General features: G+C 37.6%; 1 protein-coding gene across 3 annotated transcripts in view; it reads left to right on the top strand.

The window, feature by feature from the left end:
* The window catches only part of LOC129748901 (17-beta-hydroxysteroid dehydrogenase 13-like), a 43,705-nt gene that overhangs the window by 15,078 nt on the left and 8,808 nt on the right, over window positions 1-19,819 (top strand). For all 3 annotated transcript variants that reach the window (XM_055743690.1, XM_055743689.1, XM_055743688.1), the window contains exons 3-4: window positions 14,339-14,595; window positions 14,660-14,773. In XM_055743690.1, coding sequence (XP_055599665.1) covers window positions 14,339-14,595; window positions 14,660-14,773 — 371 coding nt within the window. The remainder of the gene's footprint in view (window positions 1-14,338; window positions 14,596-14,659; window positions 14,774-19,819) is intronic.

The following is a 19,819-nucleotide window of genomic DNA, read 5'->3' as shown; positions in this document are numbered from 1 at the left end:
AAAACTCCCAACTTTTTTCAGAAAAAGTTTTCTAAAATGTTGATTTTGGGTACAATTGATCCCTAATGTATAGGCACAAATGATCCCGGTATATTCTTCTTCTCAATGGATCGTGGTCATTGCTGATTACGAGATTACTAATATTTATCCAATAGCTAATATTCATTCATCAATCATCTGAAGAAAAGGGCTAAAATAATTGATTTTCTCTTGTTTATAAAAAATTGCGCCCGTAAGTATGCAATGTCATAAGGGTTGAGAATAAGCTATATAATTTTATTTCTGACAATTATGGATTGTGAAATGAGAACAAACATGACCAAAATAGTCAATTTACATTCTATTTTGGGGTTTTCTTTTTTTATTTTTTCCATGGATTAGGGCTTCCTGAAGGATCAAGTCTCCCTTAACTTCAAAAATATCGCATTTTTTTTACTCCCACGAAAATGCTTCTAGTTCATCTACGGGTTCAAGTATCGTTCTAATTTTAGGAGCATAGAAACTTGAAGTAACACGCTGTCAGAAAATGTAAAAGAGAGCGAGGTGCTAAATTTTTACAAAAAGATATGGTGAAACTAAGAAAAGGGGATCAAGTATCCCCACTCTCCCCTATTTATATTATTGTTTCAGTTAAAAGTAATTTTCAACTGACTCTTGACTCTGAACTTCTTGAACGATGATATACAGAGTGACAGTCATTGTTTTATAAATATTTTAATGATCTAGACCAGTGGTCGGCAATCTGTGGCTCGCGCGCCTCATGTGGCTCAATTTCAAATAATATTTCAATCAAATACCTGTATACCTACTTAAAACTTTGCTTATCCAACCAATTAACCTTACTATATGGATCAACTGATACTTTTTTTATCAGAAAAATTTAGGTATGAATACCAAATCGAAAAAAACATTACTGACTTTGACGAGAAGCATTTTTTTGTATTAAATTAGAATAACAAGTATGACTACCAAATTTAAGTTTGAAAATAAACATTAAGACAAGTGAGAAAAAAAACTATTCAACCAGAAATTAGAAATGCAAAAACGTTTTTTAAATTAAAAAAAAGTTTCATATGGAACTTTCCTGAGCTTCTCTTCAGAGTCTATTGAGATTCATTTGAGACCCTATCAAAATTATTTTATGTTTGATTCGATATTCTTTGTAGACTCTTATAAGAACAACCTTAAAAGCTTTTTTAAAGCCATTAGATGCACTTTCAAATATCTTAAGACTCTTTTGAACTTTTTTCAAAATTATTGGGGACTTTTTTTAGACTCGTTTAGGGCTAGTCTAAGACTGTTTTTAAATTGCAATCTTTTTTGAGACTTGTTGAGACTCTCTGAGGGAATTTCGAGGCTCTCTGGAGCCCTTTTATAGACTCTTTTGAGTTTGACCCTTTTAAGCTTGTTATAAAGCTATTTTCAGACTCTTTTGAGGCTCTAAAGGATAATTAAGAGACTTTATTATATTTTTTTTAGATTGTTTCGAGATTTTTCTGACTGTTTTGGGGCTGTTTCAAAACTCTTCTGAGACTCTTTAACAGAAAGCTGAAAGAACAGCTTTCAGGACTCTTGAGAAATCTTCAATACTCTTGAGGAATCTTTAAGACTCTGGAAGGTATTTTTGAAGAACTTTGACGACTGTTCTGAGACTCTTTTAGGAATTTTTGAAATTTGTTTTAGGAATTTTTGAGACTCTTTTCGAACATACCCAGAAAAGATTGAACATATTTGAGCCTATTCTTTGAAGATTTTTTCGACTTTCTTTTAAATCTTTTGATGTTCTTTTCAAACTCTTTAGAAACATAAATTAAGATTCTTTCAAGACTCTCTTAAGACTCTTTGGTTTCTATTGTGGGGCTCTATATATACTCTTGTAGCAACTTAAATGTAAAGAACTTAAGGATAAAAAAAAACAAAAGTTGAGAATTTAAGTTCATAGGCAAAAAAGGTATATTAAAAATATTTTTTTAGGGTTTTTTTTATTTACTAGTTTCCCAAGTTTTGCGAAAAACCCATAAGCTCGTATATTGAAGTTTTCTCAAACAAAACCGTATTGTTTTTTTTTTGTTCCGTTTATAGTCGTTTTACCATCTTTGTGGCATTCGCAACTTTAAAAAAACAGTATTGTAATATGACTTTAATTGAAGGAATTCTTCCCCACTTTTTTTCAAAATATGTTTTACCAAATATTTTTGTTTCACAAAAAATTTCTAAGTCCCTTATATTGAAGATTCTAATTTCTGAGCAACCATGTTGACCACAGTATGTTATGATTTATGCTTAAAAATATAAAGAAAATAACAATTTGTTCCAACATGCTCATAAATTTCATCAAATTCACATTTTTAACTAAATGAAGGCAAAGAACAGAAAGAAAAATCTATTGTGATTTTAGAGCATGCTGATTCTTGACTGAAGCTTCAGTTTTAAAAAGAGAATAAAATTTCACAGTGTTGCAGACAAAAAAATAAAAGGAATTTTCAAAGTTCTGTTTTGAATGAACTTAGTTTTCAAAACTAGAGCTGCCGGAGACAAAGCATGAAACCTTGTGTTATTTAGGAAATAGAAAATAGGAAATAGAAAATAGAAAAGTTTTACATACAACTAACAAATGTGATTCTTTTGAACATTGAAATTTTGAAAAATTATAATTTTCGTCTCTTCTGACTCAAAAGGTTACCGACCACTGATCTAGGCAGAGCAGGCAAACAGTAACCATCAAACATACAATGTCACGCGATATTGATATACTCGTAAATATCCCTGTTATGCTACTTATAATCATATCACTGTTACATTAGACTGAGTCGATTTGGGTTCATTTTTGAATGCCTCAAACCCTGGGGTCTAAAAAGCTTCGTATTGGTTCAAAACTCATCCATGATTTTTTGCAGAATTTTTAAGTAAATGAGTTTACATGAGTAAATTTGAACTTTTTTGTTTGTATGGAAAAATTGAATATTTTGTACTGAAAAATCAACATCATTTTTGTTTCTTCTGTGGAACCGGTTTACCACTAATGGTTTTGGTGCCAATTTCTAAATTCTCTCAAGGAAATTTTCCGCTGAACGTTACTATTAGACCCCAGGGTTTGAGGAATTCAAAAATGACCCCAAATCGACTCAGTCTACTGTTAAATATCTTCGGATATGGAGACATTTGTCATTGAGTGACATTCATGCCAACATGATGGTTATTTATTTGAACGGTGGGGGGCAACTTTCATTTTTGGACACCCGGTAATTCGACAGAAGTGATTTAAGCTGTGAAACGCTCAATGGCAATCGGAAAAGAACCTGATTCCGCACTACTGCCAATTTTTCAGGGTCAAAACATCTGACGCGGTTCCGAGGTATATTTTTAGATGCTTGCAGGTCAACAGGCTAACTAACTTCCACCGTTAGTTCCTGTTAAACAAGATTTGGATCTAAGACATTAATTGACAAAAAAAAAGGAACACTGCTTACCTGATCTGGTTGTCCCTGTAGGAATTATTGCTTGCTGTCGATAAATAAAGCCAGAAAGCTGAAACAGCAATCAGCACCTTAAAACAGCATACGATAGAAAATTGGCGTTTTTAATCAGCAAAAATGTTTGTTGGGATGACTGCGCTTCGTTTATTGCGGACATCAATAAGGCTCTTTCTCCATTTTCGGGTGATGCAGATGTGGTCAATTTGATTTTCTTTTCGGCCATCTCGGGATACCCAAGTAACCTTATGTGCGGTCGATGGGGGAAGAGCGATCCGTTTTCGCTCATCTGTCCTAGGCCATGGCGCCCCATGATGTGCTCGGAATCCTGATTATCGGAGGCAAACTTTGCGTTGAAGTCGCCTAAGTGGATTTGAATGTCACCCTTCGGAATTTTCTCAAAAACTGCTTAAAACTGTAAAACTGCTTTTTCTCCTGCAAATCGGCAACGTCAGTTGGCGCATAACACTGGACCATTGTAAGGTTTCTAACCCGTGTCCTGAATCTGGCTACGATTATTCTTTTCCGGGCCTGCGGGCTTAATAGGAAACCAACTCCTCGTTCCCGAGTAGCTTGTTCTCCTCGTATCCCAGAGTAAAGCAGTACTTGCCCGGACTGTGTCTTGTGTTCTCCAGAGTAAATAAGGCCAACGGACTTCGCCCAGTCCCAGAATTTTTAGCTTGAGTTGAGTTGAGCCAGCTTGTCTTGTTGGGCAAGGGTTAAAACGTTCCAAGTTTCAATTCGTGGCCGTGTTTTCATGCTAAAAGTTGACGCCAAAGTTTCAGGTCTGTCATTTCTTTTGGATACAATAAAAATTTAATAAATCGGGAGCAGTAGGTTGGGACTAGCGATTGGAAGCTTGGAACATGGAACTGCCGATCTCTAAATTTTGTGGGCAGTACCCACGTGCTCTCCAACGAATTGAAGAGCCGCAAATTCGACATCGTAGCGCTGCAGGAGGTATGCTGGAAGGGCTCCACGGTACGAACGTATCCAGATGGTCGTGCCATCTACCAGAGCTGCGGCAACACACACGAGCTTGGAACAGCTTTTATAGTGATGGGAAAGATGCAAAAGCGCCTGATCGGGTGGTGGCCGATCAACTCACGAATGTGCCGGTTGAGAATCAAGGGCCGGTTCTTCAACATCAGCATCATCAACGTGCACAGCCCTCACCTCGGAAGTACCGGTGACGACAAAGACGAATTCTACGCGCAGCTGGAGCGTGAATACGACCGTTGCCCAAAACATGATGTCAAGATCGTCATCGGGGATTTCAATGCTCAGGTCGGCCAGGAGGAGGAATTTAAACCGACAATTGGAAGGTTCAGCGCGCACCAGCTGACCAACGAAAACGGCCTCAGACTCATTGATTTCGCCGCCTCCAAACGAATGGCCGTACGTAGTACCTTTTTTCAGCACCGCCTCCCACACAAGTACACCTGGAGATCACCGTACCAAACTCAATCACAGATCGACCACGTTTTGATCGACAGCCGGCACTTTTCGGACATCATCGACGTCAGATCCTGTCGGGGCGCCAACATCGAGTCGGACCATTATCTGGTGATGGTGAAGATGCGCCCAAAACTCTCCGTAGTGAACAACACGCGAAACCGGCGCCCGCCTCGGTTAAATATCGCGCGACTGAAGCAACCTGAGGTCGCGGCAGACTACGCGCAATCGGTCGAAGCAGCGCTGCCGGCAGAGGGCGAGCTTGACGAAGCCCCTCTCGAGGACTGTTGGGATACCATCAAAACAGCCATCAACAGTGCTGCGGAGAACGTCATCGGTTATGTGGAGCGATCTCGACGGAACGACTGGTTCGACGAGGAGTGTAGGAGGGTGATGGACGAAGAGAATGCCGCGCGGGCGGCAGTAGTGCAAAGAGGCACCCGTCGAAATGTGGAAAATCACCGACAGCGGAAGAGGCAGCGAGTCCGACTTTTCCAGGAGAAAAAGCGCCGCCTGGAGGAGGAGGAGCTCGAGGAGCTGGAGCAGCTGCATCGTTCCCAAGAAACACGAAAGTTCTATCAGAAACTCAACGCATCCCGCAAAGGCTTCGTGCCGCAAGCCGAAATGTGCCGGGATAAGGACGGGGGTATCCTGACGGACAATCGTGAGGTGATCAAAAGGTGGAAGCAGCACTTCGATGAACACCTGAACGGCGCACATGCAGGAGATCAAGACGGTGGGGGAAGGTACATCGCCGGCGTAACCAACGACGAAGACGAGCCACTCCCAACGATGAGTGAAGTTAAGGAAGCCATTCGCCAGCTGAATAGAAACAAGTCGGCTGGGAAGGATGGCATCGCAGCTGAACTCATCAAAATGGGCCCGGACAGGTTGGCCGATTGCCTACACCGGTTGATAGTCCGGATCTGGGACATAGAACTGCTACCGGAGGAGTGGAAGGAGGGGGTAATATGCCCCATCTACAAGAAGGGCGACAAATTGGACTGTGAGAACTACCGAGCGATCACTGTCCTCAATGCCGCCTACAAAGTGTTGTCCCGAATCCTACTCCGCCGCCTCACGCCACAAGCAAACAGATTCGTGGGAAGTCATCAGGCCGGCTTCATGGAGGGACGGTCTACGACGGACCAGATATTCACATTACGGCAAATCCTCCAAAAATGCCGTGAACACCAAGTCCCTACGCATCATCTATTCATCGACTTCAAAGCCGCATACGACACGATCGACCGTAACGAGCTATGGAAAATCATGGACGAGAACGGCTTTTCCGGGAAGCTAATCAGACTGATCAAGGCGACGATGGATGGAACGCAGTGCTGTGTGCGGATTTCGGGTGAATTGTCGAGTTCATTCGAATCGCGCAGGGGGCTTCGACAAGGTGATGGTCTATCCTGCATGATGTTCAACGTGGCGCTAGAAGGTGTTATTCGACGAGCGGTGGGCGAAATGCGGGGCACGATTTTCAACAGATCCAGTCAACTTATCTGCTTTGCCGATGACATTGATATAGTCGGCAGATCATCTGCGGCGGTGGAGGAGATCTACCGCAAACTGAAACGCGAAGCAGGAAGGATTGGGTTGATGATTAATACGTCCAAGACGAAGTACATGCTGGCCTGCGGATCCGAGACCGACCGAACCCGCTTGTCCAGTAATAACAAGGTCATGATCGACGGCGACGAGCTGGAGATAGTCGAAGACTTTGTCTATCTCGGCTCACTGGTGACCGCAGACAATGACACCAGCCGTGAGATCCGGAGGCGAATTATCAGCGGAAGTCGTGCCTACTATGGACTCCACAAGCAACTGCGGTCGAGAAGACTTTGCCCTCGTACGAAGTGTAACCTGTATATGACGCTTGTTAGACCGGTTGTTCTCTACGGGCACGAGACATGGATATTGCTCGAGGAGGACCTGCGTACACTCGGAGTATTCGAGCGACGAGTGTTAAGAACCATCTTTGGCGGCGTACAGGAGAACGGAGTGTGGAGGCGAAGGATGAACCACGAGCTCGCGCGACTCTACGGCGAACCCAGTATCCAGAAGGTGGTGAAAGCTGGCCGGATACGCTGGGCTGGACATGTTGCGAGAATGCCGGACGACTGTCCTGCAAAACAGGTGTTCGCTACGAATCCGGTAGGAACAAGACGAGCGGGGGCGCAACGAGCGAGGTGGTTAGACCAAGTGGAGCGTGATCTGGCGAACGTGGGGTGCCCGAGAAATTGGAGAACGGTTGCTATGAACCGAGTGAATTTTAGGAATTATGTTCGTCAAGTTATGTCGTGAGACGGAATACTATGTAAATAATAAATAAAAAATAAATAAAAAATAAGGTTGTAAGCCTAAGGTCCAAAAGGAACTTTGAAGGAACAAAAAAACAAAATAAGCATAGCCACGAAATCTTTTGGAAATTACTTTTTCGAAAGATTTTGTGGAATCAATGTGGAAAATTTTAGCTTTGATAAAAATACTTAACATTCATTAAACACACGAATCCGTAAAGTAGTTATAACAACGAATGACGCCCAAAAAATACAAACGCTTATCATAAGTTCAAAAATAGATTTTAACTGCAAATCTGAATAATGAAAAAAAATTCAGGGATACATATCTTTGGGTGGGTCCAATACTCAAACCTTTGTTGTTCTCCTAAGCATACGATTTCAATTGACCGGAATAGTCACAGCAGCACAAAATCAACAACATATGATCTTCATTATTCTCCCCAAATCAAGGCTTTAATAAGCACAAAAAAGTGGCACATTTTTTTATCATTTTGCGGCAATTAAAGCACTCTGCCGAGCTCTTCGCGTCAAGAATTCATAAAAAATAGAATGGTGGATGGTGGAATGGTAGAATGGAATCCAAAACTAAACACATTTTTTTTGCATAAATGAGTTTACCATTTCACTGCATCTGTGCAAAAATCTTTTCCATTTGAAACCATCTAACACCAAAATTGCTGTTCCCAGTATTTATCCTAAATATCTACAATATTCTTCATTGCGAACATCGCAATTTTCTTCATATTAAACCAGCCAAGAAGAAAACTCTCTCTCCACAGCACTGGAAATATATGTACTATCATTACTCCTTCTAACCAGGCATTAAAGGGTGATACGGTCAAAATTTGGTCAAGGGAAAACGCGTGAAAATCGGTGAAATCGTTTATTTAAAAAATCTAATTAAATTTCTTTTTCAAGTTTAATTAGTATAAAATTCAGGAAAAATTTCAGGAAAAATATTCAGTTAGGCTTCCGCTTTTCCAAATCCGAATTGCCGGGCCTTACGCTTAACCCCTGCCATCAGATTTTGTACAGCCACCTTGTCCACCTTCTTCGCCGCAGGAAGCCAGTTTGACTTGAATTGCTGCTCGTCCTTAGCAGTTTTTTTGGTCTTCTTTAGGTTCCGCTTGAGAATAGCCCAGTATTTCTCAAATGGGCGGAGCTCTGGCGTGTTGGGAGGGTTCTTGTCCTTGGGAACCACCTGCACGTTGTTGGCGGCGTACCACTCCATGGCCTTTTTATCGTAATGGCAAGATGCCAAATCCAACCAAAACAGTACGGAACAACCGTGTTTCTTCAGGAAAGGCAGCAGAAGTTTATTCAAACACTCTTTCACCTAAATTTCTTGGTTGACAGTCCCGGAAGCTATGAAAATGCTGCTTTTCAAGCCACAGGTACAAATGGGTTGTCAAACCTGATATTTCTTCGCGAACTTTGACAGTTTTATGTGCTTAAAAATATATGCTACCTTTCCCCTTCCTTTTGCCGCATAAAACTTCTGTTCCGGAAGCTGCTTGTAGTCGGCTTTGACGTAGGTTTCGTCGTCCATTACCACGCAGTCAAACTTCGTCAGCATCGTCGTGTACAGCCTCCGGGATCGCGCTTTGGCCATCGTATTTTGTTTATCATCGCGATTTGGAGTCACTACCTTCTTGTAAGTCGATAGTCCGGCTCGTTTTTTGGCTCGATGCACGGTTGTAGACGATACACCCAGTTTATTTGCGGCATCTCGGAGACATAGGTTAGGGTCAGCGTTGCCAGATTGAAAACCGCTCAAGTCCGTAGATTTTAAGAAAATCGAAAAATGTACTAATTTCGGCAAAATAAATTTTGATGATCTTTTTTTTTTTTTGGTCGTCAGGTAGAATTTTCAGTTATCCGCAGAATCCCTTGATTTTTTTCGATAATCCGTAGAAAATCCTTAGGAAATGCTTAAAATCCGTAGATTTCGAGCATCGATCCGTAGATCCGTAGAAATGCTGAAAATCCGTAGAACTACGGAGAAATCCGTAGATCTGGCAAGGCTGGTTAGGGTCTCGCTTGAAACTAACGGCAACTCACTTTGTCGTCTGCCGCTGAGGCTTCCGGTTTTCGTTTTCCCCCCGATCCAGACTTCCTGCAGAGCATAAAACTATCGACAGCCTTGCGTGAATGTGAAATTTCTCTCCATTCAGAGTCTTCCGTTTTCGTTTCCTTCATTGCCTTCTCTCACTCAAAAAGCTCTCTCTGACTGACAGCGTTTACAATTTTCTTTCGCTCATCTTCCCATTCGTTTTGGCCTGCGGTCACAGTCACTTCGAGGACATGACTGTGAGCTTCGATGCAAATTCAGTCATTTCGATTTTGAATGAATGGAATCCGTTTGAGAAAAGTTGAACGTACGCGTTGTTCCCGGCGCAAAGCTATCAAATTAATAGCGGCTAAACGGTAAACGATAGAAACTTGATGTCTTTGAGAGAATTTATTTACGCATCAAGATCTTTCATATTCTATTTGAAAATAAATGATTGATTCACATAGAAGGGAGATAAAAAATACTTCGTGTATACACCTGATTCATTTAATAGATTTGTAGATCGTGCAATTAAGAAAAAAATGTTAAGGACATCACAGAAATCGAACGAAAAAAACATGTAAGCAATTTAAAAAATAAAATGAGAATTTTTCGTGTTTGTTAATGCTCTAGAACCCAATTTTTTTTCTCTGAAAAATTCACAAAAGCCTAGTTTTATGATTACAAACAAGGTTTATTCTACGAAAAACTTTTAAGATGAAACAGAAATTTGACAATTGCATAGGAGCTAAAGAAATTCACTTTCAGTACTTTTTCGATTGAAGTTTCTGTAATTTTCAACCAATTTCTCCTAAATTTTGAAATATATAAACCCAGCCTGATCAATAGTTATATTTTTAAGTAGTTTTTGTTGAATTTTTTCCACAAATACTGAGATATTTCAGCTTATACTGAAAGTAAATATTGTACATATTTTACGAATTGTTGTCATACTTTTCCAACCCCACCTATAAGCAGAATTCATCTCTCCTACCTAACTTAGGAATTTGTCTTCTAAAAAAATCAATCCAGAATGGCGGTAACTTTTTAACCTTACTGCCAATCAGTGTTCCGAAAATCACTCATTTTCAATGAATGTTCCTGATTGCACTTCGCAACTGAACGTTCAGCGATCGGGGTTTGTTATTGATTGCTACCGGACTTATCCGATCATCGATCGTTCTATTCATCGCTAAAATACAGATCACCTCGCACGATGCTAGCTGTCAAAACAGTGCAGCACTATCATCAAATTGGAATCTCACCATTGAGTGAGGCATACGGCGAATCATGTTGGGTTAGGATCAGGAGTGAATGGTTCAAGCAGTGAGCGAGTGATACATGTAACCGATCATTAGCAAATGTTGTTTGATTTTAAACATAGCCAATTAATAAATTTATTTGATTTTATAGCTTTTTTTACTACAGTAAGAATAAAATCAAACTGTAGTTGTGTTTGTGATGGAAAGATGGTCACTTCCGTCGTCTTTTCAATCTCTAATCAGCCAGGCGGATACTGAGTGAGTGACATTCAGAATGGATCAGTTGGTATCTCACTCATCTCCGATATGCGATGTTTGCAAACCCGATGATTCTGAATGATGGGACTCGGTTGGCATTGCTGAGTAGAGCGCTGATCGAGATTGCATACCAGTCGGGCGAAGCAGTTGCGCGAGGCGCTATCCCATTATACAATCAGAATGTATCCAACAGGAAACGCATCCTGAGTGTTTATTTTGATTGATTTTCGGAACATTGCTGCCAATATTTTTTTAGATCGTAAAACTCATTGACCAAGGATTTCTGAGGGTACCAAATTGATCATTTTTCGAAAAATAGGTCAATTTTTAGTTTTCGCATATTTTTAAACTTTTCTTAGCTGTTGCTTTTGACAACTGCTTGTCAAACCATTTGCATTAGTATGGTTTGTAAGCTTTCCATATTTAGAAACATTCTGCGAAAAAAGTAAATAAAACTTATTGTAGTAAAAAAATGGTTTTATGGCGATTTTAGTAGACCCCGTCTTAAGGCGGATGTGGCACTAGAGGGTTAATTTTTTTTTTATTTTGCAAAAGTTTCAGAACATCAGTGTATTTATAAAAAAAATGTTCAAATTGCTAAAATACCCAACTTTGTTGAACATTATAGAGACAAGAAGAATTTATACCAATTCAATGCCCCCAATGATTACTTCAAGAGTATTTTTTTTATTATTTGATTCAATTATTCAAGTTATCAGCTTTTCAATGATGTAAAAACGAAACATTAGATTGCATTAGTTTATTTGTATACAATCAATCACTATTGAGTTATTTCTGTTATTGTGATTTATCATTCATTTTTTGATTTTTTTTAGGTGAAAACGCCTCAGTTTGCAATTCATCTAATGAAAATTAATGTTTCGTACGCCTACATCGTCTGAAAGCCAATAACTTTGAAAAATGAATCCATTTAGAAAAATGTACGAACTCAGCCGAACTATATAAGTTGATTGAAAATAGACATTTTTCCCTTCTAGATGAATTTTTAAGATGTTTTTCAATAGAAGACGAAAGTTTTTGTTGCGTAGATAAATTGTTTCGAAGACATCAAGTGTCTATCGTTTACCGTTTAGCCGCTATTAAATTTGATCACTTTTTTCGGTACATGCAAAGTAGCACAGGCGAATATGATTGGCTCACACATTCAAAAAGAATCCAATTGAATGATTTTTGAACGTTTGATCCTGTCACGACTTTGTGGAACGAATGAGTGTGAAACGAGTGGTGAAACAAAAGAGAAGACATTCACAGTCAACAAGAAGCTCACTCTTTCCAAACGGAGATTATTTCATCGACTGCCGAAGAAGATGAAAGGGAGAGCTTTTTCTCTCACATTCAACCCGTTTTCTGTCAATGAAGGTGACTGTTTCGAGCACTGTTTCCGGCTATCGACAAACGTTCTCCAAACACTTTAATTACATTTGTAACGGTTAATTTGGCAACTTTGAGCGATTTTGCCAGCTTTGCATGCGAGTAGCTCGGATTTTCGCGATGCGCGAACAAAATTTTGATACGCTGCTCTTTTTCCTTGGACGGCATTTTGACAACTGAAGAGTGAATTCCAAAATCTAAATAGGAGCAACATTCTACACACACACACGCTGGAATGTGATTGTTAAGCAACACACTGTCGTGAACGATCGTTTTTCTTTCCTCCAGAAAATTAAACGCGAACCAACAACTCTTGATAACATCTCTGTACGAACTAAAGCCTGATCCAAAAAGGGCTTGTTTTCTCTCGAAATCTCTCTCTTTGACGTATATTTTCTTGCTCTTCCAAAAACTGTTAAGCGGGCCACAGACTACACAACATTTGTACAAATGCGATGAAATTCGATGAAATTTTGTCGCTGTAAACACGATTTGCATAGTGTATGGCACTGCTTGAATGAGCGCCCAAACGGGTTGAGTAAAATCGGTCGGGATCGAAATATTTTGTACAAACCATCCTCCCAGCCGGGGTGGAGATGGGTTTCATTGTTGCTGTTGCTGTTTTCGCCAGCAATCGTTTGTGTTCGCGTGAAAATTTTTTGTATAGTGTGTGGGCGAGCATAGATCAAACAATCGTCGTGGAATCATCGAATTTGTACAGACCATTTGTGTAGTCTATGGCCCGCTTTATACTTCCATCCATCTCTCGTTATCCTAACGGAACACACCAGCACACACACACGTTTTACATTGTAAGTATTGTACATTCTAAGATCTATTCTGCTATGAGAGTCATAGGGGATGGACCATAAATTATTATATGTTCTGATCCCGAAATTTTATTTTCATTTTCCAATCAATATTCTCTACACACACGTTTGTTAAAAGTAAAATTTCATGTTTCGAAACTATTGTTATTAAAATGTATAAATTTTAACCCCCAAATGTATGCAACACCTTTATGTTGAGCTTTTTATTCCTCATGGCACCATTATGGAAAATTGTCAAGGGGTTCATTTGATTTTTTTTAATTAAAATGAAAGTTTGTTGCAAGTTTTCCTTTTCTCTGTGTAGGAAGCAAAACGCGTGTTTTTGAAGTCCTACAAATTATTTAAGGAACTAATAATTTTTCTGACAAGGTGCGTTATTGTGATGTCCAATCTACCTCACTACTTTTGATACCCAAGCTTTATAATTATGTGGAAATATATTTTTTCTATGTAGAAGCCATCGAAGTTGAACAATATTACATGTTACCCCAGTTCACGGTTCGTTCATCAGATTGCCAATAACATTCATAAATTTGCAAAAGATAAAAAAAAACAATCAAGTGCTATCCAATCTTGATTGATTGAAAACAAACAGTATGGTTACTGACTAAGAAATTTGAATGATAAATATCTTCGAAAAAAAAAGAAGAATAATTTATTAAACCACTTAGTGGGATGCAAATTTCGCACTCAGATGTAATCAATGACGATGACCATTCGCGAGCTTGTCGTTCGATGGAAGAAACAAGATTTCACTTTCAATCGGCAACATTTATCAAAGTGATTTGCTAATAATCTCCTCGTCATCGAGAAAGCTTTCTAAGCAAATATTGAAAGGCAGCAGAAAGTTTGTTTTACGAAAACGCTTGGCCCGAACCTTCAAATCAAAAATAGCATTTTCATGTGTTTATGTTTTCTGGTTCCCCCCCATTGTAATTATTAACATCTAATTAGCTAGGCATGTGTGTTGAACTAGTGTCTTAATTGTAAAATTTTCGTTAATAAGAGTTCAGATATTCTATGAACAAAATAGCTCGGGCTATCGTTCATAAACATCGGCCATAAACTTGATAAGAACTTTAATCACTGCGTTTGGTAGACACTTTACGACTGGATGTGATAAACAAGTTGTTCCCAACAACCTTCTTTTTCATTTAGGTGTCCACGAAATATATTTCCCCAAATAACGAGTTCTGATCTGAGCAATACCATGGAATCAGCATTAGCACTCTTTAATTTGAATAATAGGCAATTACATCACTTGAAGTTTTTCTTCTTCTTCTTCTGTTTCATTCTTTCTTTCCAGATGACGAAGGTGTTTCTGGAGAAGATGATCGAAAACAAGCGCGGCCACATCGTTGCCATCTCGTCCATGTCCGGCATGTATGCCTTCCCGTGGGCGGTTATCTACTCGACGTCCAAATATGCGGTTAATGGTTTCATGTCGGCCCTGACGGAGCAGCTTCGGTTGCAGGGCCACTCGAAGTACATCCGGACGACCTGCGTGTGCCCCTACTACATTGCCACCCGGAAGGATATTGTCGATTTCCTCAAAAAACCTCGGTATTTTACTGGTGAAATAGGAAAAAAAAACAACTAGCAAATAATTTTTGTTTTCGAATTTCAGATTTGAAATTCTAACCACCGAACGAACGGCCCAAGTGATAGTGGAAGGAATTCTACAGAACAAAGACTTCATAGCGATACCACCGTTTTTCGAAATTGGTGTTAAAATCATGCAGTAAGTTTGCTTTACAACCCCTGGGAAATTCTTGCTGAACTGGACTTTGGTCATTCATTTTTGGTAAAAGGAAATGATTAAAGGCATGACTAAGATTTAATCAGAATGACTAAAACGACTAAAATTTGCAACTTTAAAATTTTGGTAATTTCGTATTTTTTTTAATGTTTGTAATTTTTCTTCATTTTTGTAATTTTGGTAATTTTGGTAATTTTTGTAATTTTTGTAATTTTTGTAATTTTTGTAATTTTTGTAATTTTTGTAATTTTTGTAATTATTGTAATTTTTGTATTTTTTGTAATTTTTGTAACTTTTGCAATTTTTGTAATTTTTGTCATTTTTGTAATTTTTGTAATTTTTGTAATTTTTGTAACTTTTGTAATTTTCGTAATTTTTGTGATTTTTGTAATTTTTGCAATTTTTGTAGTTATTTTCATTTGTGTATTTATTGACATTTTTTTTTAATTCGCAATGTTTGTTATTTTTTGTTTTTCTTTCATTTTTGACTTTTTGGCATGTTATTCAATTTGGTATCATTTTACATTTGAATTTCATTTTTGATGATTTTTTAAATGGTTGACATAGAGTTTTGAGCGAGTAGTGATTTGTTAAACAAGCCAGTTCATAAAGATTCCATACAAATCCTGTGGAGAAGGTCATCAGTCATGTGGAACTAACACGACGGAGCGACTGGTTCGCGCTCTTATTTAGACAATCAGTCATGTCAGTCACATTTTCTGATGGATTGATTGGAATCTATAAATACATTAGCTGGTGAACTACGAGCTCGGTAATTTAATTAACCGACTAGTTATTTACTGAATTTATACAGTTTTTTCGATCAAAACATTAAGATTTTCGGCTAAAACTACCGAACTTTCTCTAAAATATCCACACATTTGGTAAAACATCACCGAACTTTCGGTTGTTGAACCGCAGAGTTGGAAAAATTTACTACAGTTCGTTTGATAAGTATTGTGGTAGGTATATTCTCGGACTATACTCTCCTAACCATCATGTGAATATAATCCAAAACCATATACCTATTTGAAAAAATCTAAAGATTTTGAAATCTGGCGCAACAGAAATGAATAACAGTCTGTTGAATACTGAATCTTCTTTTAAAACGGAATACTTACAAGTCTTTAAAAGATCTGCTTAATAATTCTCTTGATTTCTTTTCAGCGACTCTCCAATACAAGTTTTAGTTCGGGTATCGTATTCACTCATTTTACAAAATCCTCAAAAATAGTTGGAAATGAACGATGTAGCGTATCCCATCAAAGAGTTCATTCCTAAATTGTCACCGATCATAAAAAAGTGCACATCGTTTTAACAAGCTCATTTCTAACAAGCAATTGAGTGCCATTTTGTTCAATGCCTTTTAGAGTATCAACTTATTCTTTAAAACAATATGCTGGTCCTTTCAGATGACGTAACTTGCCTCGAAAAATCCTGCTGCAAAAATATTGTTGAGATTAAATAATTGGTAAACCGATATAGTGGGTACGCCTCATACCTTATACGTTCCTGAATGGGCACCAATGGCATCATTAACTTCGAGTTCGCACAAAAAAAAACTGTTTTATTTGGAAACATATTTTTGACAGCTTTCCATTAATTACTGTTGATAATGTTTGCTATATTCTGATCATTTTCTAAACCTTTCATATTGTTTAATGTTTCTTCTAATACATCGGGAGACTCAAAGTATCGTTTCATTTGGAATTTGATTGCTGTCGGATAAGCTTTAGATTCGTTTTCATCGTGATCAATTATTATTGGTAGAGGCGCCTCACTCAAGCCCGAGTCGATCAATTTTGATTGAAACTTGGGGATTTTTTTTTATTATCTGACAATTTGCGCCGGGGGTCTTCAGATTTTCCCCAAAATTGAAAATTTGGTTCATTTTTGTGACTTAAAAACACATGTAATTTTTCAGATTTCTAACATTTTTATTTTTTGAGTTAGCTTCGGTTAGATTTTTTTGTAAATAAAAAATAACCATTTTTCAAAGCTACATAACTCTGTTGTTTCTCAACGGAAATAATAAAATAGCACATCAAAATGCATTGAAATTTTATCAGCTTTCCAAATAGAATAGTTGAAAAAAATTAAATAATGACCTTCAACATGAAAAGTTGAAAATAAACTTTAAATGGCTTCTAAAAGTACCGTCTGCACCACCGAATATTTTGCAAAAAATACCATTGTATAGCTCGATTCATGATGCAACTTTCATCTGAAGACACCAAAGTGGGCCATTAACACCTTGAAGAGTTATGAAAGAAATAATGACAATAAATCTCTTTTTTTGCATCGAAAACAAACAATGGTCGAACAACTGCACTCACATATGGAGATAGCAAGCACTTCTAACCTAACAACATGGAAACAAAAGAACTTACCAAAGCAGGTAAAAAACACTACTTTTTCGTGCTTTGTAGAGTGTTTGCAGCAAAACTGACTTCAAATTTTAACCAAAATTCTGAGTATCGTATTGTTTAAGTGATATAACTAATAATGGGAATGTTGCTTTTACAACCTAGTCATATATAACTATATAACTTATTAATTTTTCGATCAAAGATCATTGTGAAGCATAATCAATGCCTAAAGTAGAAGGTTCAATACCTGTGTTTGGGATTACAAAAATGTGATTAAAAAAATGAAATATAGACGTGCTTTACATAGTTTTTATATCGGGAGCTAAGCACTGGACACCAAAATCCTTTCCCATTGATCAAAAAAGTATGATAAAGTGGCACAAATGTTGTAGAAATAATCAAAGAGCTCAGTATGGCCAGCCCAGGCTGTAAAATGATGAAAATATGATACTTTTACCGTATTCGTTTTCTACATTCGCCCAGTTTTGAGGTTTACCATACTAGAACGAACATAATTCGTCGTCAGTGTTTTGCTACCTCGATCGCTCACACACGAATCTCCAGTGTTCCACCGTCCATTTTAAATCAAATCTGGGGAATTACGGATGCAAAAATTAGCGCATAAACTTCTAAAAATGACAGTAAAATGTGCATAACTTGTTGTGACCTGGTGCAAAACTGGGTATAAACGAATACGTTATTAGATTTTTGGATATAACATGAAGTCAGTTAAGCTGCAACAATCTACCGCCCCTTCTTTCATAACAGTCCCATATACAAAAATAAGCAAGCGAGACAATCAGCTTTTTCTGTTTTGGAATATATTTTTAAATTGTTACCACCACTTTCAGCATAAACGAAAATCGTTTCTAGGTTGTCATAATAAATCGTTAGGCCTGAAATTTTCGAAATGGAGTTATTGGTAAGGTCGAGAACACCATTTTTATTCATTATGGAACTGTTAATCGGCCATATTTAAACCTTTTTCGAATCTACTAGCATAACAGTCCCATACAAAATATATTTTTCTCACCAAGCTACCTTCTAAGACTTAATTTGATCATTTTTGAACTTCTAAATGCAATTGTCAGAAAAAAACATACTTTTGCAAAAAAATATCATGAATTCCACATTGTAAGTTGAATCTTTTTACGATTTTTGATTGCATCCGATAGTTTTTCGCTCAGGAAGTCATTTCTAAGAACGTCAGACCTGCCTTCGAAAACTAGTGTGCATCATTCGACATCAAGTGAGTTAAAAAAATGTTTAAATGATTCAAAGCAATAAACCAAAGACTATTTTGCCGAAAGAAACATTGAAAAGTAATCAAATCCGTGGTATTTCACATATGGGACTGTTATTCAGGTATATTACATATAGGACAGCCACGAATTGATATTTTTTTTCGAAATTTCTAGAACAAAATATTTTTTTTTTGAGTCTTTTATGTTGAAGCCTTATGTTGACCTAAAATGACGAAAATTCATATGGGACTGTTATGCGAGTAGGGGCGGTCTGAAAAGGACGAAAAAATAGTGTTTTTTACCTGCTTTGATAAGTTCTTTTGTTTCCATGTTGTAAGAAGTGCTTGCTATCTCCATATGTGAGTGCAGTTGTTCCACCATTGTTTGTTTCCGATGCAAAAAAAGAGATTTATTGTCATTATTTCTTTCATAACTCTTCAAGGTGTTAATGGCCCACTTTGGTGTCTTCAGATGAAAGTTGCATCATGAATCGAGCTATACAATGGTATTTTTTGCAAAATATTCGGTGGTGCAGACGGTACTTTTAGACGCCATTTAAAGTTTATTTACAACTTTTCATGTTGAAGGTCATTATTTAATTTTTTTCAACTATTCTATTTGGAAAGCTGATAAAATTTCCATGCATTTTGATGTGCTATTTTATAATTTCCGTTGAGAAACAACAGAGTTATGTAGCTTTGAAAAATGGTTATTTTTTATTTACAAAAAAATCTAACCGAAGCTAACTCAAAAAATAAAAATGTTAGAAATCTGAAAAAATACATGTGTTTTTAAGTCGCAAAAATGAACCCAATTTTCAATTTTGGGGAAAATCTGAAGACCCCCGGCGCAAACCCGTCAGATAATAAAAAAAAATCCCCACTTGTGTTCACTTTTTATTGAACTAAAAAAAAAGATTCTTTTATATGTTCAAGGAGTTCTTTTATATCTTTGTATTGACAGTTCAAATTTATTTGCTCAAGTTCTCTGTTAATAAGGAACGTAAGGTTATCTGCTATAAATTTTTGGATACTAATAAGTATTAGTATTAGTATTAGTAATAACCTGTTTACGAGGAAAATTCTTATTGCCGTATAATATTAAGCTAAAGTTGAAAATGAAGCTAATAATGAATCAAACGTTTAACATTCATTGATTGATGTTCTTCCTAGTTCTAAAGAACTCGTTTCAGGATTTGTATCAATCGGTTGAATTGATGCTTCGCGTGGGACCTCACATACGGGAACAGGTAGATGAATCACCGTGGTAGAAGGACTCGGAAAAAAATAGTTTATTAGACGCATATGAACGTTTTGAAACGATATATGTTTGAGAAAGCTGATGGTTCACATGCTGTACAAGTATACTCAAAATTGGCTGGAAGTCCATGATTGAATTTAAGATGGTTGATGTAT

The sequence above is a fragment of the Uranotaenia lowii genome, chromosome 2 (genome assembly GCF_029784155.1).
Source record: "Uranotaenia lowii strain MFRU-FL chromosome 2, ASM2978415v1, whole genome shotgun sequence".
In the NCBI taxonomy this organism is placed as follows: Eukaryota; Metazoa; Arthropoda; class Insecta; order Diptera; family Culicidae; genus Uranotaenia; species Uranotaenia lowii.
Note: the sequence above shows the minus strand (reverse complement) of the source record. Positions and strands in the feature narration are given on the sequence as shown.